This window comes from Abramis brama (assembly GCF_963993115.1).
Source record: "Abramis brama genome assembly, chromosome: 11".
NCBI classification, from domain to species: domain Eukaryota; kingdom Metazoa; phylum Chordata; class Actinopteri; order Cypriniformes; family Leuciscidae; genus Abramis; species Abramis brama.
The window spans coordinates 9,200,026-9,220,220 of record NC_139973.1 but is presented as its reverse complement, the minus strand read 5'-3'; the positions used below and the strand labels follow the sequence as shown (position 1 = coordinate 9,220,220).

Here is a 20,195-nt window from a genome sequence, read left to right as displayed (position 1 = left end):
ATTCCCTCCCCTCTCGCTCACAGATGTCTGCAAGTTTCCTTTTTTTCCCTCCCAGAAAAGCAAGGATTATGAAGTCAATTACATTTGCAGCACAGTTTGCTATTGGAATACATACAGTAGCTCATTTCTTTGTGTTTTTCCGTCTTTTTTAATAGTAAATACAAAGCAGTTGTGATAAAGCAAACATGGTGATACAAACAGTATTTTTTTGTTCTTTGAAAAGAATCAGAAGATGAGAGGACACACAAGCTATAATGTGGTGTATGTACAATCTATTTCAACATGAGCTAAAAGAGCAGAGACAGGAAACAGTTTACCGCATGTGAGAAGCAAAATAAATTGAAAATTAAAGCTGAATGGCGTTTCTTAACGATAAAAAATCCTGAGGTTTGGATTGGTTTAAAAGAAGAAAAAAAAGAGAGAGAGACCCTCATGATAAACAAGCTCTGATTTTTATATATTTTTTTTTTTGTAAAAAAAAAATCTTTTTCTTAAAATAGTTTGCTACAGTAAACATGCAAGACATACGAGTAAGTGCAACTGAGTGAAATGTTACATTTTCTTAGTTACTCATTCCCTATAGGTTTGAAGTGAGGTATGCATACTAACAGTTTCTCATGCTGTATTTCTTCAGTAATGCAGAGCTACACATGCGGTGAATGCTCTCATCTACCTGCTCAAGAATAACAATCAGAATCCTTCCCACTGTCCCTCAGCTGCCCGGATGCTTAATTCATTTTAGTGAACCACAGGGTGCCCATCAATAAGAAATGCTTGGATAAATTTACAAATAGTAGTAACTGCCATTAAAGTACCTTGTACCCAGCTTATTGGTTGACAGGAGTGTTTTTTAATATAAAAAAGTAATAAGTTGACAGACACTAAAACACAATCATAGAGCATTGCCAAGATTAACAAAAGGACATCGGGAATCCCGTTTCGAATTTACAAGGTAAGTGGCATACAATCTTTTCAAATAATAAAATGGCAAAAAACAACAACAACAACAACAACCTAAAGTATGAGAACAAATAAAACTCTCATCATCGTGTGGTCCAGTCGAAGTTCAGTTCACATTGTGTTATGCAAATGGATTTAAATTTCCTGTGACGACAGTGAACAGTCCTAAACTCTTTCATCCATATCCTTCTCCTTTATAGCCATCATTTCCTGATAGAACACTCCCTTTTTCCTTTTCATTGGCCCAAAGACAACATTGCTTTGATTTGGTCGTGTGTTGGTCTCCATCTCTGCCTCTCCTCTCCTATTTTGGTCACAGGCAAAGACATACAGCTGCCCATCGAACAACCCCTTTGGCTTTTTTTTTCTTTTTTTTTCTCTCTCACCATAATAAGCCCGACACAGTTTCAGACATTTCACGATTTTTGTGTCCGGCCAGTGCGGGGAACACTATAAGGATATTTGGCCTTTCGTTCAGCTATTGCATGGAACATAGAATATATCAACTTGTAGTATCTTGTATCTTTGGTAGTCACAGATAAGAGACATAAACATCAACTTAAGTAAAAACAAAATGACAACAAAAATGGAAGTAATAAATAAGAACATAGAAAGTGGTTGGTTGCAGTCATTAAAAAAACAAAACAATGAACGCAATCGTGTACGATTTGTAGAAGCCTAATCTAAAGTCTGTTCTCATCCTTACGCAGTCCCAAAATTTGAACCTAAACTAGCCGGTGGCAGCAGCTTCCAATTCAGAGTTGTTTCCCGGGTTCAACCGGCCCGCGTGGAAACAGTCAGTCGGAAACAATCATTTCCAAGGTGATGTGGCAAGATGCGAATGGTCATAGTGGGCCGCCCCAGTGCCGTAATGCTCAGTGGTCATGGCTGTGCCGTCAGCCTCAGTTTATAATCCCTTTAACATTTAATCCCATGTGTAATTATTATCATGTCTAATAACGGAGGCTGAGTCGGTCATTGATGTGGTGAAACAGATACCGAAACTAGAGGCAATGCAGTTTTAAGTCATCCAGACAGTCTTTGAAATGATAGAAGTGGGTCCCCCCCCCTCCCAAAAAAAAGTTTCATATAAGCTGACAGGAATCACAATTAGTTTTTGTCTAACAATTCTCTCCCTGCTGCTTATTTCAACATTTTTTGACATTTCATTTTGCAATACAGATGATGGTTTCGATCAGCGATTTGGTTGACGCTAACATGCATCACCACAAAAGGGGATTTTTGAAAGTATAATTTCAGAACGATAAACGTTAACCTGCGTTGATTTCTCTGTCATTCATTCCACGTGAAAATTAAACTTCATTGGTGCGTGGAGAGGGAGCCTTCATTACGAGTAGTGCATTTGCAGATGGACTTCATGAGCGGGAAAGAGCATGAGAGAGCGAGAGAGAGAGAGAAAGAGCGAGCGTGTGTGTGTGTGTGTGTGTGTGTGTCGGTACGCAAGGGCAATGTGACTGCAAAGTGGCGATTCGAAACGCTAGGAACAAATGACAGAAAAATACTACACGGTAATGCGACATTCTGTTTCAATTTCGAAAGGAAAGGAAGAGGGAAAAAAGAGAGAGAGCATGAGAAGCCTTAACATTCATCCAGTGCTAAGCACACCATAACTCCACGTCATTATTCATGAGGTCTGATCAGTTACCAAAACAAACAAACCCAACAAAATGAATATATAGCTAACAGCACAGAGTAATGAGAGGACACTACATTTAAATTATTTGCCCAGAAACCCTCAAAACACCATTACAGATATGCTCCAGCTGTGATGACAGCAAACTTAAAGGAAAAGTGCACTTAAAAAATGAAAATTCTGTAAATTCTTCATCATCATATGACATTTTACCCCTAAAAACACTCTGCTACCTCTGTGCTCACTGCTTTTTATCATGCAATTGCAATTAATGGGGAGTAGAGCTTTTAAGCTTTTAAAAAGGACACAAAAGCATCATATATTAACTCACTTTACTATATTCCAAGTTGTAGATTGATTTGGATAAGGCGCAAACCAAAATTTAAGCTGCTATTCACTTCATTCTTGAGTTGAACACGAGAATCAGTGATTTGAACTAATTCATTGAAAAGATTTGACTCAAAAGAATCACAATTCGGACCCTGCTTACTTCTCCCATGAACTCCCAGGGAGAGCATTCCCTTTCATTATGTGAAAAAGCAACCAAGTGCGCTCTTTTTGTGTTTCACGGAAGAAAGTAAGTCATATGGGTTTGGAATGACATGAGGGTGAGTAAATGACAGAATTTTCATTTTTGGCTGAACCGTCCTTTAAGAAGATCTGAAGGCAGAGGCAATGAATTAAAGTCACAAACGTACACGCACACTGTGAGTGGCACGCTCATTGAAGCGCTAATGATTTGTGTGTGTGTGTGTGTGTGAGAGAGAGTTTGTGATCAGTGTTTATTCGACCCCCAAGAGCAACGAGTCTTTCTCAGCTGTGTTTTCATGTCCGCTCTGGTCTCAGTGACACTTATGCCGAAACGAAGTAGAAGCAGGCCCCAGTACCAAATGTCTCTTCATCAGACGATGAGTAGAAATTTATGCATCTCGTCTTTTAAACGAAAAGTAGAAACAAATCAAAAATACTTCCAAATGGAATAGATTTTCTTATCTCGTATTTCGTTTTGTATTTAATGGCACTAAGAGTAAATCGGAACATTTTTAATAGCTGTCAACAAGAGAATTGTGAATCCAGTCTATATCTGGAGTGGTCTCGCAGGTGACCGCAGTTAGTATGGCCTCTTCGGCAGAGGACCTGGGAGAAACCAGGCTTACAGCATGTCCTCGTTCCCATGGTCGTCCTCGTAATCTCTGTTGTGGTCAAAGTCTGGACTGTGATTGGCTGTTGTCACGAGGGAAAGGGGGCCTTCGTGCTCCTCAGGGTCCAGTGGCTCCTCTTTTACGCTGATATGATGATGCCTTCGGAAAAAACAGAACAGGAACCTTCATTTATTTGCACAAAAAAAAGGCTAGATTCTCAGAAAAAAAAAAGAAGAAATCTTAATGAATGAATATTCTTTTGTTTGCAGGTATTATGAGGTGGCTTTGACTTTTTCTTTTCTTTAATTTGAGTTTTTAAGTCGACACACCAAAGAATCGTTTTTGGTGAGGACGTCTATACAAATTGGTAAAAAAACCCAAAACAACATATAATCAATATGATTGAATCAGTGCAGCCCCGCTGTCTAAATATTAAAAAATAAAAAGGAATAAAGTAACGACCAGCTGTTTCTATAATGAAAGACTAACAGAGGTGGCACAGCAACACTTCCCTTACAGCTCTTCCAACACCGGGATACCAGCCGGCTTTATTTTCCACAGCTGGCCCGACAACGGGGTTTTCACTTTGAATTGATAAATGAGGGAGATTAATAACATGCGATTTTGCGACGAGAGAATGGACCGCGGAGAACGGTGGCAGGCGTAGGAACGAGCGAGCGGACGTCCTGTCAGCTTCCCGGTGGTGTGGGATCAGTGCCGCTCTTCTCTCTTGTTAACATGCACAACCTGTGAGGCGGGTCTCTAGAGGACGACCCTGCGCAAGGTTCCGTCATTAATCAACTTCAAGCGTGCAAAAAAACAAAAAAAAAACACTGTGACCAGACAGCGCGGCGTATACTTTAAATACGCGCAAAATTAATGCAACTTCTAACCAAAGTGTCAATAAGAGGAAGAAAAGCAGAGGCGGGGAGAGGGGAAGGGGGAGGCGCTGACGACGGGGCCCAACACAAACGCCTGTGATAAGAAACAGAGCCCTTACAAGAATAATAACGCTGTCAGTTGTAAACAAGGCAAAACATGAACCCCGGCCCACAGTCTGGGCAAAGGATTGTCCACAGAGATGAGATCTGCCAAATTTCTCATTACAGAAACACTGCAGGAATAGAGCGCCAATGAGCGAGCGCTGACTGTACCGAGGACCAAAACTGAAACCAATGAAAGAATAAACATTAGAAGCAGCTGTAGCAAAGCCTTTAAGTTAATTAGTCTCACATGGCAAACTATAGGTTTTTGCTGAGACATGTTTGGCAAATGTAATTAGCCACAATCTTTATTTCTCTCGTGTGCTTCTCAGCCACGATTGTTAAGAAAGCAGCCATGCTAATGAGTTATCACATTTGTGTGTGAATAATAAGAAAACTCTCCCCATTCTATCGGTTTCAGATCAAAGCACCTCCATGTATCCCATTGCCTCTCTAGCTGGAGGGCAAACATGAAATTGTTATTAATATGCAACTGAGATGCACTCCGCTTTAGCCTTCATTGTAATTGGGACTGAAGCGTCTGATTGCAGACATCTGCAACAAACAGGTGAGGCAGATGGAGGCCCATTTGTTAGATGTTAATTTACGACTTTGAATCATAAGGCAGTGTGTGATTCAAAAGAAATAATGCTAACATATAGAGGTTCTATTATCATAATGTACCTGTGTGTTTACAACATAATTACAGGCCTGGCTTAATTCATAGTATGTTAAGATGGATATAATTACATACTTGAACTGACGATACTATGTAATCATTTTTAATAGTTGACATTTAATTACACCATTTGAAAATGTTTGAGTTAAAAATTTCTACACAGAATTTGTTTGATTTGAGAAGATCCAAAATAAAAACATTTTTAAAAAAGTTTTTGCAAAGGGTAACACTTTACAAAAAAGTAGTGATGGTGTCAGATGATAATACCGTGGTAGTGGGTGATAACCATATTCACGTTCCATGGCATTTACATAGAAAAAAGCACTTGCCTAAAGCACATGCTACTAATATTTTATTTCATGACATGATGCTCTTGATAATGTAAATATCAAGTAATGATATTACCTAAATATATAATGTAAATCATAAAAATAAATTATGTTAATCAGAATATTCTGAAAAAAAATAGATTTTCCTTTTCCTGTTTTATGCAGGGCCATACATTTACACACTTTATAAAACTCATGTTTGGGAAATACTATTTGAGATTTTAATTACAGTTGTAAATAATTGTTTGCATTGAAAAGTAATTTATGCTTGAACAGATTCCTTGCCTAATCTATCAGCGACATCCAAACCATTTCCATTACTGAGAAAAGAAGTTTTTCACCGAAACTGAAACGCGATGCCCTTGATAACATGATCCATAAATCTGGTTAACTTAATAAACCTCAGTGGTTTTTATGTGAATGTTTTATGTATGCTCGTACATTCTCTCACACTTTGTACAGCTCGTGTTTGGGCAACATCTTTGCTTTTGAGTGCGTTAAGTTGGCAAATGCCTGGAGAGGTGAGAGGCAGACAGCCTCATCCTGTCTCTCTGTATCCTGCGGATGGGGCAGGCCTGCAGCTATGTTACCTGTCATTAGCGTTTCTCTCATCCACATCTTCACGAGTTCATTACCGCGCCATTTAAAAAAAATTAAATAAAAAAATAAAAAAACGATTTGCTGATGTTTCACAGAAACGGCAATAAATCTGGCCGAGCAACAAATCAGCGCTCTGTCCTCCAACATCTGGAAACCATGTTGTCTGCACCGTATTATTTTAAGCTTCAAACAAAACGCCGGCCCCTCCCATACAACAAGTGTATGGGGAGCTGTGGTTTCCAACCCCGACCGCAGCTCAGCTACATGGAAATCTTGGAGCAGTTTCGTCGAGGCTAATTACGACCCCCCACCCCTCCCTTCGTTGTTTTACTCTCGACAGCTCGGAGAGTTTTCGGACGTGCTGCGAGTCCTGTCTGGGTGGAAAAAGGAGGCCAGTTCTGTCATCTTCTATTCACCACTTTTGTAAATATTTAAACAAAATGGAGGCAATAATTAGGGAGGAACTCAACGTAGAACGCCGCACACTATTGACCCGTAATAAAAGCCAGTTTATAAACTTCTCCTCGAAATAACATGGAGAGACACTCTTTTCTTTACGAGCTCCCCCAGCCTCGAAACCTGCCAAAGGTGGGGTTTCCTTTCTAAGACTGCATTCACAATTCACAAATTCCTGCTTCCTCTTGTCAACTGCAGTTTTCTATATAATTTCACGGCTGGCTAAACATCTACTGTAATGTACATCGAACCCTACTGTGCGTTCGGAGACTATTTTCAACTCCTAGCGACCTGGTGAAAAATGTCCACCACCTAAGCTGTACGAGCGTCGGCCTGCATGCGCGTGAGCCTAATGATTCCTGGACATCTCCCTGTACCTCGCGCTCTTATCTCAGTCACACACACACATTCTGAAGGTGGGATGTGAGCCACTCACATAGCTGGCAGGGGCGAGCGTCCAGGGCTGCTGTCACTACCGTTGCTGTTCCCGTGGTCCATGGCCCCATTCATTTCCTCTCGGATGGCGCTGGCAAGCGAGTTGAGAGTGGGACTTCCGATGGAAGCGGTAGTGTATAGAGGTATGTTGTTCTCTGCCATTGAAGCCTAAAACAGAATGGAGGAGATGAACTCGGTAAGACCAATTTCTTCAAAACATCGGGACCATTCGATGGCCTTCAGATACTTGGGCTAATCCAAAATAAATAACCATTTTAGCCATTTTTAGAAGACTATTATAGAAACTATTTCGAAGTTTTTAAAGTGATAATGATGGCATGATTATGAAATGCAAATGACGCACATTAGGTGTGTACTCGATCATTTTTAGTTTTATCATTCTCGTAGTGCCCTCAAGGGAATAATAGAAAACTGAGGTTTCGTCATGCAAGACTGTCACCTTATAAACCAGCTAAAAGAGCAATATTTTCAGGCAAGCTTTATTGCTTCATCAACTGTACTCAAAATGAGTACATACAGTACTATATTGTACAGTCAATGACTGGATGAAGGCAGCAACTAAACATTAAAACATATAAATAATATGGATCAGGATTGGATGCTGCAAGCTTGTGATTTTACCTGGAAGGCTGCAGAAAGGGCGGGACCATATCCCAAAGTGGTATGGATGTTCTTTACCAGAGCTGGACTTCTGTAGAGACAAAAATATAAACACACATTCAGCTCAGTAGTGAAACAAGTCATACTGTCTCCGCTCTACTGAGCAGATTGATTTTACACTGAAGTCAGTATTTAGAGTACAATCTGATTTCCAATGAAACTCAGTAGCAAAATCAATAGATGGCACTAAACTATCAAAAGCTCTTTAACACTGGAGCTCTGTCCCAAAACTAGCTGCCTACTTGGCCTACTTCACCTCCAATGCGAAGGCGGTTTCAAAATAATAATGCAGCCTTGTAATAATGCTAGCTTGTTTTGGCCAATATCTAAAAGCAATGCATCTGTCAGTTGTGGAATAGGGAATCCCAGAATGCACTGGGACAAGCTAAGAGAGAAAAAATAATTTCATTCGATATCGAAAAAGTATCATTAATATTTTGACTTGATTGAATATTGTACCCAATATTTCTATGTATTCTTATACTTGTGTTGTTATCTTAGCAACATGCTAGCATCAGATCTTATAGAGTGCAAAACTTTTTCAGCAGCCTTGGCTGAGTAAGTATTTTGTTATAAATAAATTCCACTATCCACCTTTTTCCTAACGACCCTACTGTGTTTTAGATTATGGGAGGCACTTCCAGTCTGGGGAAGTTCCACTCGAAAAGCTTGCGCTATAAATAATCATTATCTGTCAATTTTGACTGAATGAGCTGTACAATTTCCTTCATGTTCTATTTTCAGAAGTCAGGGGAATAACACAATGCTTGGTATTTTAATATGACATGGTATAACAAGAATATCTATGGCAAGAATATTTTTCTCCTTTTTATTTCACTGTAACAGTATGAAAAAGACAACATATACTGCACATCTGTGGTCCACTCTTCTGATTTATATTACGATATATCCCATGAAAAATTCACAGGAATGCTCTAAGAAGTTCTCGTTTTCTCACCAAATCCTCACGTCTCATTCCAGGTTTGTTTTCACACGGATGCTTTAAAATGTAATAGTCTCCTCTTTTCACTTCTAACCCTAGTGTTTGCTGGAATGTTTCTAAAGCAGGTAAATACAATATTTATTGTTAAAATGACAGAAATCTCTTTGAAATATTATCACGTTTTTGATTAAGACAACATATGTTACGTAATACAGACATATATTACTACAGTGATATTTAACTCGGCCGAAATATTGCTGTGAAAAAAAATCAAGCTTTTGAGGTTAATCCTGGTCTTTTGTAGTAATTTGTTAATGCTTTTACACTTTTAAATTTCCTTTTAATGTGAACAGAATAATGGTGCCTAGTTTTTGAAAATGCTTATTTCATTCAAAGATTGAAACCTTTGCTGTTGGTTTACAGTTGAACAGAAATTAATCTCAAAGCATCATGGGGCGTAGGAAAATGGTGGATAGAGAAAAAGAATGGGATGTTTACTTCTTTCTACAGTATATACTTAGAAGGTAATTGCCTATGTAGACAATAGATTAACAAGGAAGCTCGCCACGTTTTGGAACAGAGCTTATATATGTAAAGTTGTCTCATTTTAAAATCACATATTAATATAAATCAGATAACACTCAAATAAGCCATTTCATCTATTATGAAAACCAGATATGACAAAAGCACGAGATACATACAGGATGAGCGAGCACATGGAGGCGGGGCATGCAGGGAGGGGGTGGGGCAGAAGGCGGAGCTTACTGTACAGGCAGATCATCACAGCTTTCGTCCACCGCATGCTTCCTGGGGCGACCTCGTTGTATGTGGCGGCCGCGTTTAAACTCTTCATCGTCTACGGTCCAAAAGGACCCAAAGTCATCCTCAACTCTTACAAAGCATTTATGCAGGGAGAGATTGGTGCGCACAGCACCCTGGGATGGGGGAGAGGGGCAGCAAGCAGCCAGATGCGGATGTAGTAAGACAGACAGACAGTGATAAAGAAGAGGATATGAAGTGAATGAATGGATAAGCACAAGCGACCAGGGGTTACGGTTCATACAGCCAGCACATGACTCGCATACAGCCACAGAGACGCACGCTAAAGCTAGTAGGGGGTCAATGGGTGGCACAGCACAGAGACAATGACATGGAGCCCATCCATCAACACCACGAGACACGGGTTTGCTCAGCCATGCTGTATGGGGTGGCACTGGAACACCTACCCGCTGATCTTTTGCGGCCTTCTCTTTTGGAACTCTAGCTCGTCGACGGTCCATACCGCCCCTTTAACGTTTTCTACTCGCACAAAACACTTGTGAAGACTAAGGTTATGCCGCACTGCATTCTGCAGTTGGTGTGAGAGAAAGAAAAGAGCTATAAGTGCAAAAGGAAATGTGCTGGAAATTTTTTTGACATTTTAATATTTTGTACAACAGCTTTTTTTTCTTTTTTTTTATAAAACCCACATTCTCTTGTATTTTACATTGTAATACATTTCCAATAAGGAATTTTAAATTCTGTCATCATTTACTCACCTTGTTCAAAATCGGTGGAACAAAATAAGAGATGTTTTGCAAAATGTCTTGAATGCCAATGAAACCAAACGTCACTGATTCTCTTGTTTGAACTGATATTTGTTAGCTACAGCAGGACTTTTGTCACACAAAGCCATATATGACATTTATGGTGTTTTTTGGAGCTTGAAAGAGCAGCAGGGACATTCTTAATAACATCTCCTTTTTTTGTTCCACAGAAAAAAAAATGCTAGCATTTTGAAGCGAGTAAATGATGACAATTTTAAGAATCTAAAAAAAAAATCCTTAAAATAAGATATATACCTGAAAAGCAAAATTGCAGAACATATTAAAACATTTTTCAGACAATATATCAAATACCATGTCATTTCCCACAGTTTTTTACTAGCTGTTTTGATGTTATATACACTAAATATTTTTTTTTAAATTCTTTTATTTTTAAGGATGCATTAAATTAGAGTAACATTAAATTAAAAAAGTACCAGCAAAAAATAAATTTCAAATAAATTCTGTTCTTTTGAACTTTCTAATCATTCAAGAATTTTGGACAAAAAAGTATCACGGTTTCCACAAAAATATAACCGTCTTCAACAATGATAATAACAAGAAATTTTCTTGAGCACCAAATCAGCATATTAGAATGATTTCTGAAGGGTCATGTGACACTGAAGACTGGAGGAATGATGCTGAAAATTCAGCTTTGCCATCACAGGAATAAATTATATTTGATCAGAAAACAATTATTTTAAATTGTAATAATATTTCTTACTGTATTTGTGATCAGATAAATGCAGCCTTGGTGAGCATAATATTAAAATGTTTTTGCAGAATAGTTTGCTATTTCCAAAACACTCCCTAAACAAAGAAATGCACTGATCAAGAGCCAGTTGTAGCAGCATCTTGGACTACCAACAAAATTCCAGACTGCACAAATAGTCTGATAAACACGACTCTTTGGCAGTTATGACTTTAGCACTGTAGCTGAACAATGAGGGGAAGAGAAGTAATTCTAACATGCTCTGCTTGTTGCGTCCTTATAAATGACCCTTTCATCAGGCCATTTGTACAACATGAGGGTGATATTTAGCAAATAAAGCCCTCCTTGATTGATGGAGGTCTGTGTGGGTGTTGTCACTCTGGTGCTTGATCATTCAGCTCTGGTAAAAGTCACAGATAGTTCATCATTTTCTGCCTCACTTCAAAAACGGAAACTGAAAACGCTTGAGTTAGATGCCAATGCTCAACAAACTCAGCCAGGGGAAAACATCCTACTCAAATGACCAGATTTCCCCTTAAAGCTCTAGAAATTCTTCCAGAGAAAACCAAAAAACACTTTCAAAATAAATCCAAATGAAGAGGAGGTCTCTTCCAAAAACGTCTAAGGACCATTAAGTGAAATAAATCATATTTGGGGAAAAATGCATACTTTCTCTGGGTAATTTGAACTTGTTAACTAAATCTCACTGGGCAAAATGGTATAAAGTACAGCAATTTTACATGATTTCTGTTTGTATTTCTGAGGACTGGTGTTGTTTGGAATAATTCAGATATTTTTTAATGGTCATTATATGCTGTGATAATTCCTGGAAACAGAAAATGTGTTTGCCAGTATGACAGTGTTTAAATAACTAAAATATACAGTGGTGTCTAAAAGTCTGAGAACACTAGTGAAAATATTTATATTTTGCATTTTAATTTTATCTAATTTCATCATTTTTTAATTACAAATTATATAAGCAGCATAACATTATTATGAAAAGTTATGATAAGTTGACCATCTAAACAAAAGAGTTCATATGGTAAATTTCACAAATTTGGGATTTTAAATTCCAGAACTGTAATGTAGTCTCAGACTTCTACTGTATCTCCCTTATTCATATATGCTTGTAATGAGCGAAGAGTTGTGTGGTCCAATAAGAGTGGTGTGTGCTGAATTCTGGGGGTGGTTTTCTACTGCCAAGGGCTTAACAGTTCCACATTCTTCAACAACCAAGTTTTTTTGTTTCTACTTAATTAAAAAAAATATATATATAATTACTGGGAAAATTCCAAAATTCATTGTATATTAGTAACAGCAGGAAATAGAGAACAAGAACGGTGAGATCACCTTCCACGTCGCTGCATTGCGTCTGAAATATGCAAACATTCGCGTGAACCAGTTGTAGATCTCGTTTAGTGTTAGCTGTCTTTCCGGCGACTCTAGTATTGCCTGGAAAAACACACACACACACACACACACACACACACACACACACACACACAAATGCTGATAAGCAAAAAGCTGTTTCATTTCCGTTCAAACCTGGAGCAAAAACAAAGTGAGATGCACATGGTATGTCAAGTTAAAGTTGATCTGAGGGTGCATGTAAAACAGCTCCACGCTTTTCCGTTCTCAAATGGGAGCTACTTTGTTTACTGAACGCTTCCTTATGCAAATGTGGCAATTTGAGCACATCCTTTTCCGCTAAACGACCAGAACAAGGAGGAAAAAAAAAACAAAAAACTATTTTATAGAGCCAGATTATAAAGCGGCAATTATCCCGGGCCCAGATTAATGCCCGTGTGATCACAGATTACCGGTTCAGGCCTGATAATTGACTGGGCATCTCAAAGACGCCCCGTTCCTACTGTTGTGTGAAATGAATTCCGTAATAATCACATTGGCTGTAATACTTAATCAAAAGCAATTGTTATATATGGGCTTTTTGCCCCTCTATGAACAGCAAGTGCTCTCACGCTCATTTGCAGATGGCTAATCTTGAGCTCTGCTATTAAATTGCATCTGAAATTTAATGGCTGCGGCGGTGGGGGTTTAGGGGTTTGTCTTTAAAGAAGTTTGCAGTGGAGCATGTTAGATGCATGTAAAATCTAAAGTGTAGATGCTCAGTTACAATGCAATAGATGGGTTAAATGCGTCATGTGAAAGTTGCTGTGGTCTTACCTGTCGTATTAACGAAGCGTATGTGAAAGGAGGTCGTACTTCAGCATTCATGTAGAACTCTTTGTTCTGGACAATATCTGTTCACAAAAGACCAGACAAAAAAATATGAAGAATTGAACTAAAGAAAACCTGGTCACAATTTACATTACATTAAACTGTAATTTGTGACAGTGTATAGGGTAAATTGTAACTAAAAAGACCGGAAAGCTATTTTCCATATAAGAAGCATACAAGAGAAGGCAAACATATACAAACATCTCATTTTCATTACAGTGATAAAAAATAAATAATCATGTAATCAGTAATCATGTGCTATTTAAAATTCTATAGTATTTATACATCATAGTAGTATTAAAAATAAAAGAATGACAGTAGTAAAACAGAATAATACTAAATCTAATGAGAATCAACACTGAGAATAATTACAAAAATAAAATAAATACATAAAATAAATCAACATAACATCCAGACATATTACAGTAATGAGATTTTGTGTTTAATTTGTGCTGTTTAATTGCCATGCAAAAAAACATTTTCATATAATTATTTAAATTAATATTATTTATGTTGGTTTTGGGGAATGTGATTTGGCATATTATCGTAAGATTCACCCACTGAATCAATGTATTGTATGTCACAAGGAAGCTTCACAGAGTCTGCCCGTACCTGGAGATATGGGCATGTTGTACTTGTCCGAGTAGCGTCTGCGCATGGGACCGACACTGTGCAGGCTGGTGGGGGTGATAACAGAGTGGGTTTGTGAGAGCGGCGTGAGAGGGGCAGTCGGGGTGGTGGGTGTCTGGGGTAAGCTGAGGGGCGGCGAGGCCTCGGGAGCCGTTTTGGACAAAGTTACGTTTGACACCAGGTTCAGCTGAAAAGAAGCACAGAGCATTGTTAGTCACCACTGATGCCTGCGGATGCTAATTGTTAACACACCATCCAATCAATCTCTGCGCCACAGAGGAGCATGTTGGTTTGTAAATATTTGTAAACACCATGCTTTCGCTTTCTGCGTCCATCATTCTGCGAGCAAATAGCGTACAGCCCCCCTGGTCGCCTCTTTGTTTGGTTTGCTGGCGTGCTCCCAGAATGCCTAGCTCACTCTCTTTGCTCTCTGGCGGCTGTAGCAGTCTTGCTGGCTGATGGAATGAGTTTCTCACCGAGCCCTAAGAGGCTCCTAATAAGCCGCAGACAGAGAGAGGTCAATCTACACTAATTACAGGCTCAAATTGTATTGTAAGGACCCTAATTAGTGGCTACTTACAGGGGTGATACTACAATTAAACGTCACATCTGAATGACCCTCATCAGCCCGATGGTTTGGCATAAGATGGTTCTTCTGGAGAAATAGTTTCCAGAAAAATACTTTCTTCCTCCCTGATCAAGTGGCACGATGTGGGGGTCTAGTAATAATGGCTATAAGGTAAACTAATTAACCAGTGGGTTCATAAAGGTGCAGTCCCGCTACCAACAGCTGCGCTGAGTCGTCAGTGTCAGATTTCCTCTTCTACTGGAGTGGAAAACGCAATCCTGACCCGATGCTCCTGCTATTAATTTGTAGGCGATGGGAAAAAAGCTAATGACACACATACATATTTCCCCACCAAATTGTTCTAATTGCTAATTTGCCAAAGGAGGCCTTGTTACCAAATTAAACATGATTTCACTGGGAGGGTGGAAAAGCGATGAATGCATGGACAAGCAGAGAGGAGCAAAGAAAAAAAACATCGAGAGGGCATGCGGAGGTGGGTTTTTCGTCGTGCGCCACAATCGCCTACAGATTGGGTGAACAAATTAATGAAATGTCAAGGCTGTCAATTGCTTTGGAGGTATCAGATGTCTAATTTTGCTCTATAATGGCGGCGCTGACAGTGCAGACGGCGGCGAGGCGAGTGAAAACCAACAGACAGTGTTTAACATCTAACCCCCCGCCACGCAGATACGTCGCAGGCCACGCAATTACCACACACCCTATTAACGGTCATTACCATACAGATGCCCCGTTTGATAGACAGGTACATAATAAAGAAATTTGAGGGATGACAGAAGCTTCACATGTCATTGACATGTCATTGTCTTCATGCTTATCTAACCTTTTTTTGTTGTTAACTGGTTTCTCTCTGTGCTAAAATCACATTAGAAAACCAACAGTTCTGGTCTTTGATGCTGATTGGTCAATAACGGGATCCAGTCATGTTAAAATTCACCAGTTTTGATTCCTTGCTACTGTATATCACTGCACTGCCTTATAATGAAAAAATACAGATAATATTTGTATTATTTAGGAAGGCAAGGGAGTTGTTTGCAGGGTTATCATCATTAACTAAAACCATAAAAACATTTTTAATACCTAAAAAATTTAATTAAATAACTGAAAAAAAGTATAAAAAAAACGTAAAGAATAAAAAAATGAGAAATGTTGCTTGGCAACTATCTGAAATAAAACGGCTAAAATTAAACTAAAATTATAAACAAAAAAACTATATTGACATTAAAAAAGGAAAAATATATAAAAATGACAAAAAAAACTAAATTACTAAAACTTCAACAACTTTAAAAAAAAAAAAAAAAAAAAAAAATCTAATTCAAAATCTTAAAAAAAATGATAATAGTATATTATTGATGCTAAAATAACACTGGTTGTTTGTCATTCACTTAATTTTTTTTGTTAAAGAAAATTTGGAAAGTAATGTGAAAGCTATTTTTAAATGAATAAATGTAAAAATTTGAAATGAATAAATGTAACTTTAGATTCCATTAAACACACACACTAAAAGATACAGCCTAAGCCTGAGCATATACGACCTATCAGGCTTTCCCTGCAAGGATAAAATGACATGCACAAATAGGGGGACTAATAAAAGGGACTCAGTTTGGGCCAGGGGTTTTGAATAGTATGGACTCATTTAACCTCTGCGCACATCAGCTAGCTTTGTTACCTATATTCCTCATCCACAGTGAGTAGCCTCTACAATAGGCCAGACAGGCGAGTAATCGCCCTCCTTTTGTTTTCCTTTACCATTTGGGTGCTCTCCAATACACCAGCAAAATGAGACTTAAGATTGAAAATAATTGAATGGTAATTGGTGATCTAATTATATTGGCTTTGACTTGCCAAGCTGCCATGGAAAACAGAAGACAAGCTGCTAAAAAAAAGCTAAACAAACAACAACAAAAAAATCTGCTGTTTAATTATGGACAGTGAAAAGGTCAGATCACTGACGAGAACGTTTAGTGACACGTTCGTTCGTAAACTCGTGCATGCACATGTGCACGCACAAACACATAAACAACTGTAGCCTGAGGCAAAATATCTCTTAAAATGAGCTGTTGATAAATATGAATGTTATTGGGGCAAGATTAATGAGCAGTATATCAGACCGCAAAAAAAACATCTAATTTGTTCATGAGTAAAATCGTGACTCTAAAACTAAAGACACATTCCAAAATAAGCCAAGCTCATTTGAAATAAATGTCAAGGCTTTTAGCACAACAATGCTGCTGAGTAAAACGTCACCAAATGGAAGCTCTGTAAACACATTTCAAGTAATGGTAATATTAAATAATGGCTTCTGACCATCAAGCATACAGTACACAAAAACAATAATAGCAGCTCATAATAAAGTGGATTATTTGTAAGGGTCCTCCTCTCTGCTACAAGCTGCCCATGGGGAGAGATGGCCAGCCAAAAAAGAGAGTAACAACATGGTGCATCCCAATTTAAAAACTCATACTTTGCCTTAAAAGTATGTACTTTCATTTGTTTCAGTATGTAAAGTATGCAAGTATTAGGACTAACAAATAACATCAGCATTTTTCACTAAAATTTAAGTTTATTAATTAAAAAAAATATATATATATTTTTTTTTTTCAATCCATGCTAAATTTTCTTTAACAAGAAAAGTCAAAAGTGAATGACAAAGAACCGTAAAAGCAAACAGAGATGCACTCCAAAAAAGAAAGTATATAATATATGCACATTCTATCATTTTGTGTGCTCTAATTCCTATCTAACATGCTATTTAGGATGGATAGTATGCAAAGACATGAGTACTCACTGGCTGTGGGGTGGGTTTGGGCTCTGTAGACTTCACATGAAGATGAGTCATCATGGCTTGGAGACGCTCTTTGTCTTTTGATAACTTTAAAAAAAGAAAAAAAGAAAGAAAAAAAGACAGAAAAATTATAATAAAAATTAGAAAAGGTTAGATTTTTTTTTACATGCATTTTAGTGTAATATTCTCGCAGCTATCAGTAGAACAAATAACACCTTGTGGAAGGACAACTGACATATGCATGTTTATTCATGACATACATGTTCTCAGAATGTGCATGTGACCTTTACACTTGATCCAGAGACACAACCCTAAGGGGTTTATTAGCAAATGAGAATGACCACACACACACACTACTAGCCTTCAGTCATGATTACTTCAGCCAAAGTGAATCCACAATCAACATTAGAGGACCTCCACACACTCTGATCTGGACCAAAAACATTGTTAGTCTGAGTAGATCATAGAAACCATTGGCACCAATGGACTTGGTCTCTATGGTCTACTTAGGCTTGCTTTTGAGGAATGCAGCCTATGTAGTTCTGCTCCTCTCAGCTGCTACTGTACTTCTTCTGAATCTACACTGTATGTGTGGTTCTTTAAATCTCTCTCTCTCTCTCTCTCTGCTTTGGTGTAGTTTAGAAGAAAAGTTTAAAGACTCTATCGGCATCATGACAATCACTCGTATAAAAGCCTAATTATATTTCAAGCATTTGAATAGAGTATAAATGGCTAATATATGGACAGATGAGCATGTACAGTAAATAGAGAATGATCACTGCACTTTGATGCCTGGGGTGAATTTTCCCAGCATGCATAAAGGTCCTATAATTAAAAAAGTCGTATACATTAAGAAATTAAAACATTGATAAAAATATAGAGCTGGATTCTGACCTCAAATTGCCTGCATGAACACACCAGTTCAATGTGTTAATTGCTGCACAATGGCGCTGGCACTTTCTAGTGAGATCTGACTGAATCCAAGAGAGAATATGTCTCGCTTCTCCTCTTAAAACCGAAACTCTACACTAACCCTATATCCTCAGCTCTATGATGCCATTTGGTGAGTATTTGTCACGATTAATGTGTATTAACAAGCAATGCAATACAATAAACAAAATGAGTCAATGAATCCATTGAAATGACTGGTAGCGCACCCACTATTGTTGGTGCGCCTAGGTTTTTTCACAAAGTGTTTTATTGTGGTGCCAAATAGTTAAAAGTCATAAACGACTTTAAAACCCAGGAAATGTAATTATCTTGTGGAGTTAGCCCTAGGGCAATCCATATATCTTTGCCTAGCTGTCATGCGAACATAACACATTTTTAATGACTGGTTACTCACAAATGTACAAAATAATTTCATTTTTATCCCTCCCTCTTCTATCTCTGAGCTGCTACTTGAGAGAAAACGAGCGAACGAAAGAGAGAGAGAGAGAGAGAGAGAGAGAGAGAGAGAGAGAGAGAGAGAGAGAGAGAGACAAGAATCAAAGTTTTGATGAAGACAGAAAAGGAGATGAACGAAGAGAAATGCAATGATACCTGCAATTCCAGCTGTTGAACTACTTGCATCTGTACCCGGCACTGCGCTGTGCTCCTGTCATCCAAGGCATGTTCATTATTCAGATGTCTAGAGAGAGAAAGAGAAAGAGAGAGAGAGAGAGAGAGAGAGAGAGAGAGAGAGAAGCCTTCATTTTAGTACCATATTTTACAGCCATCTATTAAACATTTGATAAAACTTTCATGGTAAAATATTGAATTACATTATCTGCACATTCTGCAGGGCAGTCATTTATTTCTCCATATTGGAAAAGTGAAAATGGCCTGAGATGCGCACATACTAAAATGATAAAAAGTAAATAAAGCCAATGTCCACACATCCACAAATATCAAATTCCCCAAACACAAATGAAGAGTGTTCTAACAAGATCTCTGCATTACCAGAAATAGAAGCGCTCTTTACATGCCTCATGCATAATTCACGAAGTCGCCGTTTTTCATGCAAACCTACAGAAACGGAGTTGAGCGGACGGGAAAAGTGCCTTGCCAAAACTCAGGTGAATAAAACGATATTATAAATTGTCCGACGTGCACTCCACAACCCTCCCAGCTTTTAAAATTAAATGGATTCTTCTTATTTTTGGTGCCTTCTGCAGTTAATTATGTCATCTAGATTAAAAGAACTCAAATGAAGCCAGGAGGAAAAAGGCAAAGGACAACAAGGAGAAAAGAGATGGAATCTGTCATAAACTTGAATTATGAATATAATTATGCATGATTATTTTATACCGCCAATACCTTTTTTCCTCCCTCGCACGTTTATAACTAATCTAAATAAGTAGCTGGCCTTGGCAAAGCGGGCCAAGCTTTCCTTTTTTTTACCTCTTCTTCGTTTTTTTATGGTGATTTATATAAAATGGTGGAGATAAGACTCACGACTGAAGGAAATATGATTGGAGGATCTTTATCAGCCCTCGCATGAATTATGGTTTGAAAATGCTTATGCAGGGGCATTTCATTAATCATTTAATCATAATCCGTGCAGGATGTTTGAACCGATTTCACAAATACCCTTTCATTTCACTACTTCATTATGCCCGCTAATGGATCCAATATATTATATATATCATAAATTATATCGCATCTTCGCTGACCATGTAGGTCACTGTCACCAGGCAGAGGCTGGTGGAACGGAACAGTGGCGTTTTCCACGTGCTCTTCTTCCCAAATGTGCGTTTAGAGTCTCCTGCAGCAAATCAAAATGTCGTGCCCGGACCTGAGCAGGGGCCGAGACAAGGG

The 20,195-nt window shown here is 38.3% G+C and overlaps 1 protein-coding gene across 13 annotated transcripts in view; it reads right to left on the bottom strand.

Moving 5' to 3' along the window:
• Nucleotides 1–433: 433 nt before the first annotated feature.
• foxp1b (forkhead box P1b) overlaps nucleotides 434–20,195 on the bottom strand; it is a 196,968-nt gene continuing 177,206 nt past the window's right edge. For all 13 annotated transcript variants that reach the window (XM_084129443.1, XM_084129454.1, XM_084129453.1 and 10 more), the window contains 9 exons: nucleotides 18,939–19,026; nucleotides 17,400–17,483; nucleotides 14,008–14,212; nucleotides 13,342–13,418; nucleotides 12,508–12,609; nucleotides 10,089–10,210; nucleotides 7,881–7,950; nucleotides 7,240–7,406; nucleotides 434–3,915 (listed from right to left, as the gene is read on the bottom strand). In XM_084129443.1, the coding sequence (XP_083985569.1) occupies nucleotides 3,768–3,915; nucleotides 7,240–7,406; nucleotides 7,881–7,950; nucleotides 10,089–10,210; nucleotides 12,508–12,609; nucleotides 13,342–13,418; nucleotides 14,008–14,212; nucleotides 17,400–17,483; nucleotides 18,939–19,026 (1,063 nt within the window). In that variant the 3' untranslated portion in view covers nucleotides 434–3,767. The remainder of the gene's footprint in view (nucleotides 3,916–7,239; nucleotides 7,407–7,880; nucleotides 7,951–10,088; nucleotides 10,211–12,507; nucleotides 12,610–13,341; nucleotides 13,419–14,007; nucleotides 14,213–17,399; nucleotides 17,484–18,938; nucleotides 19,027–20,195) is intronic.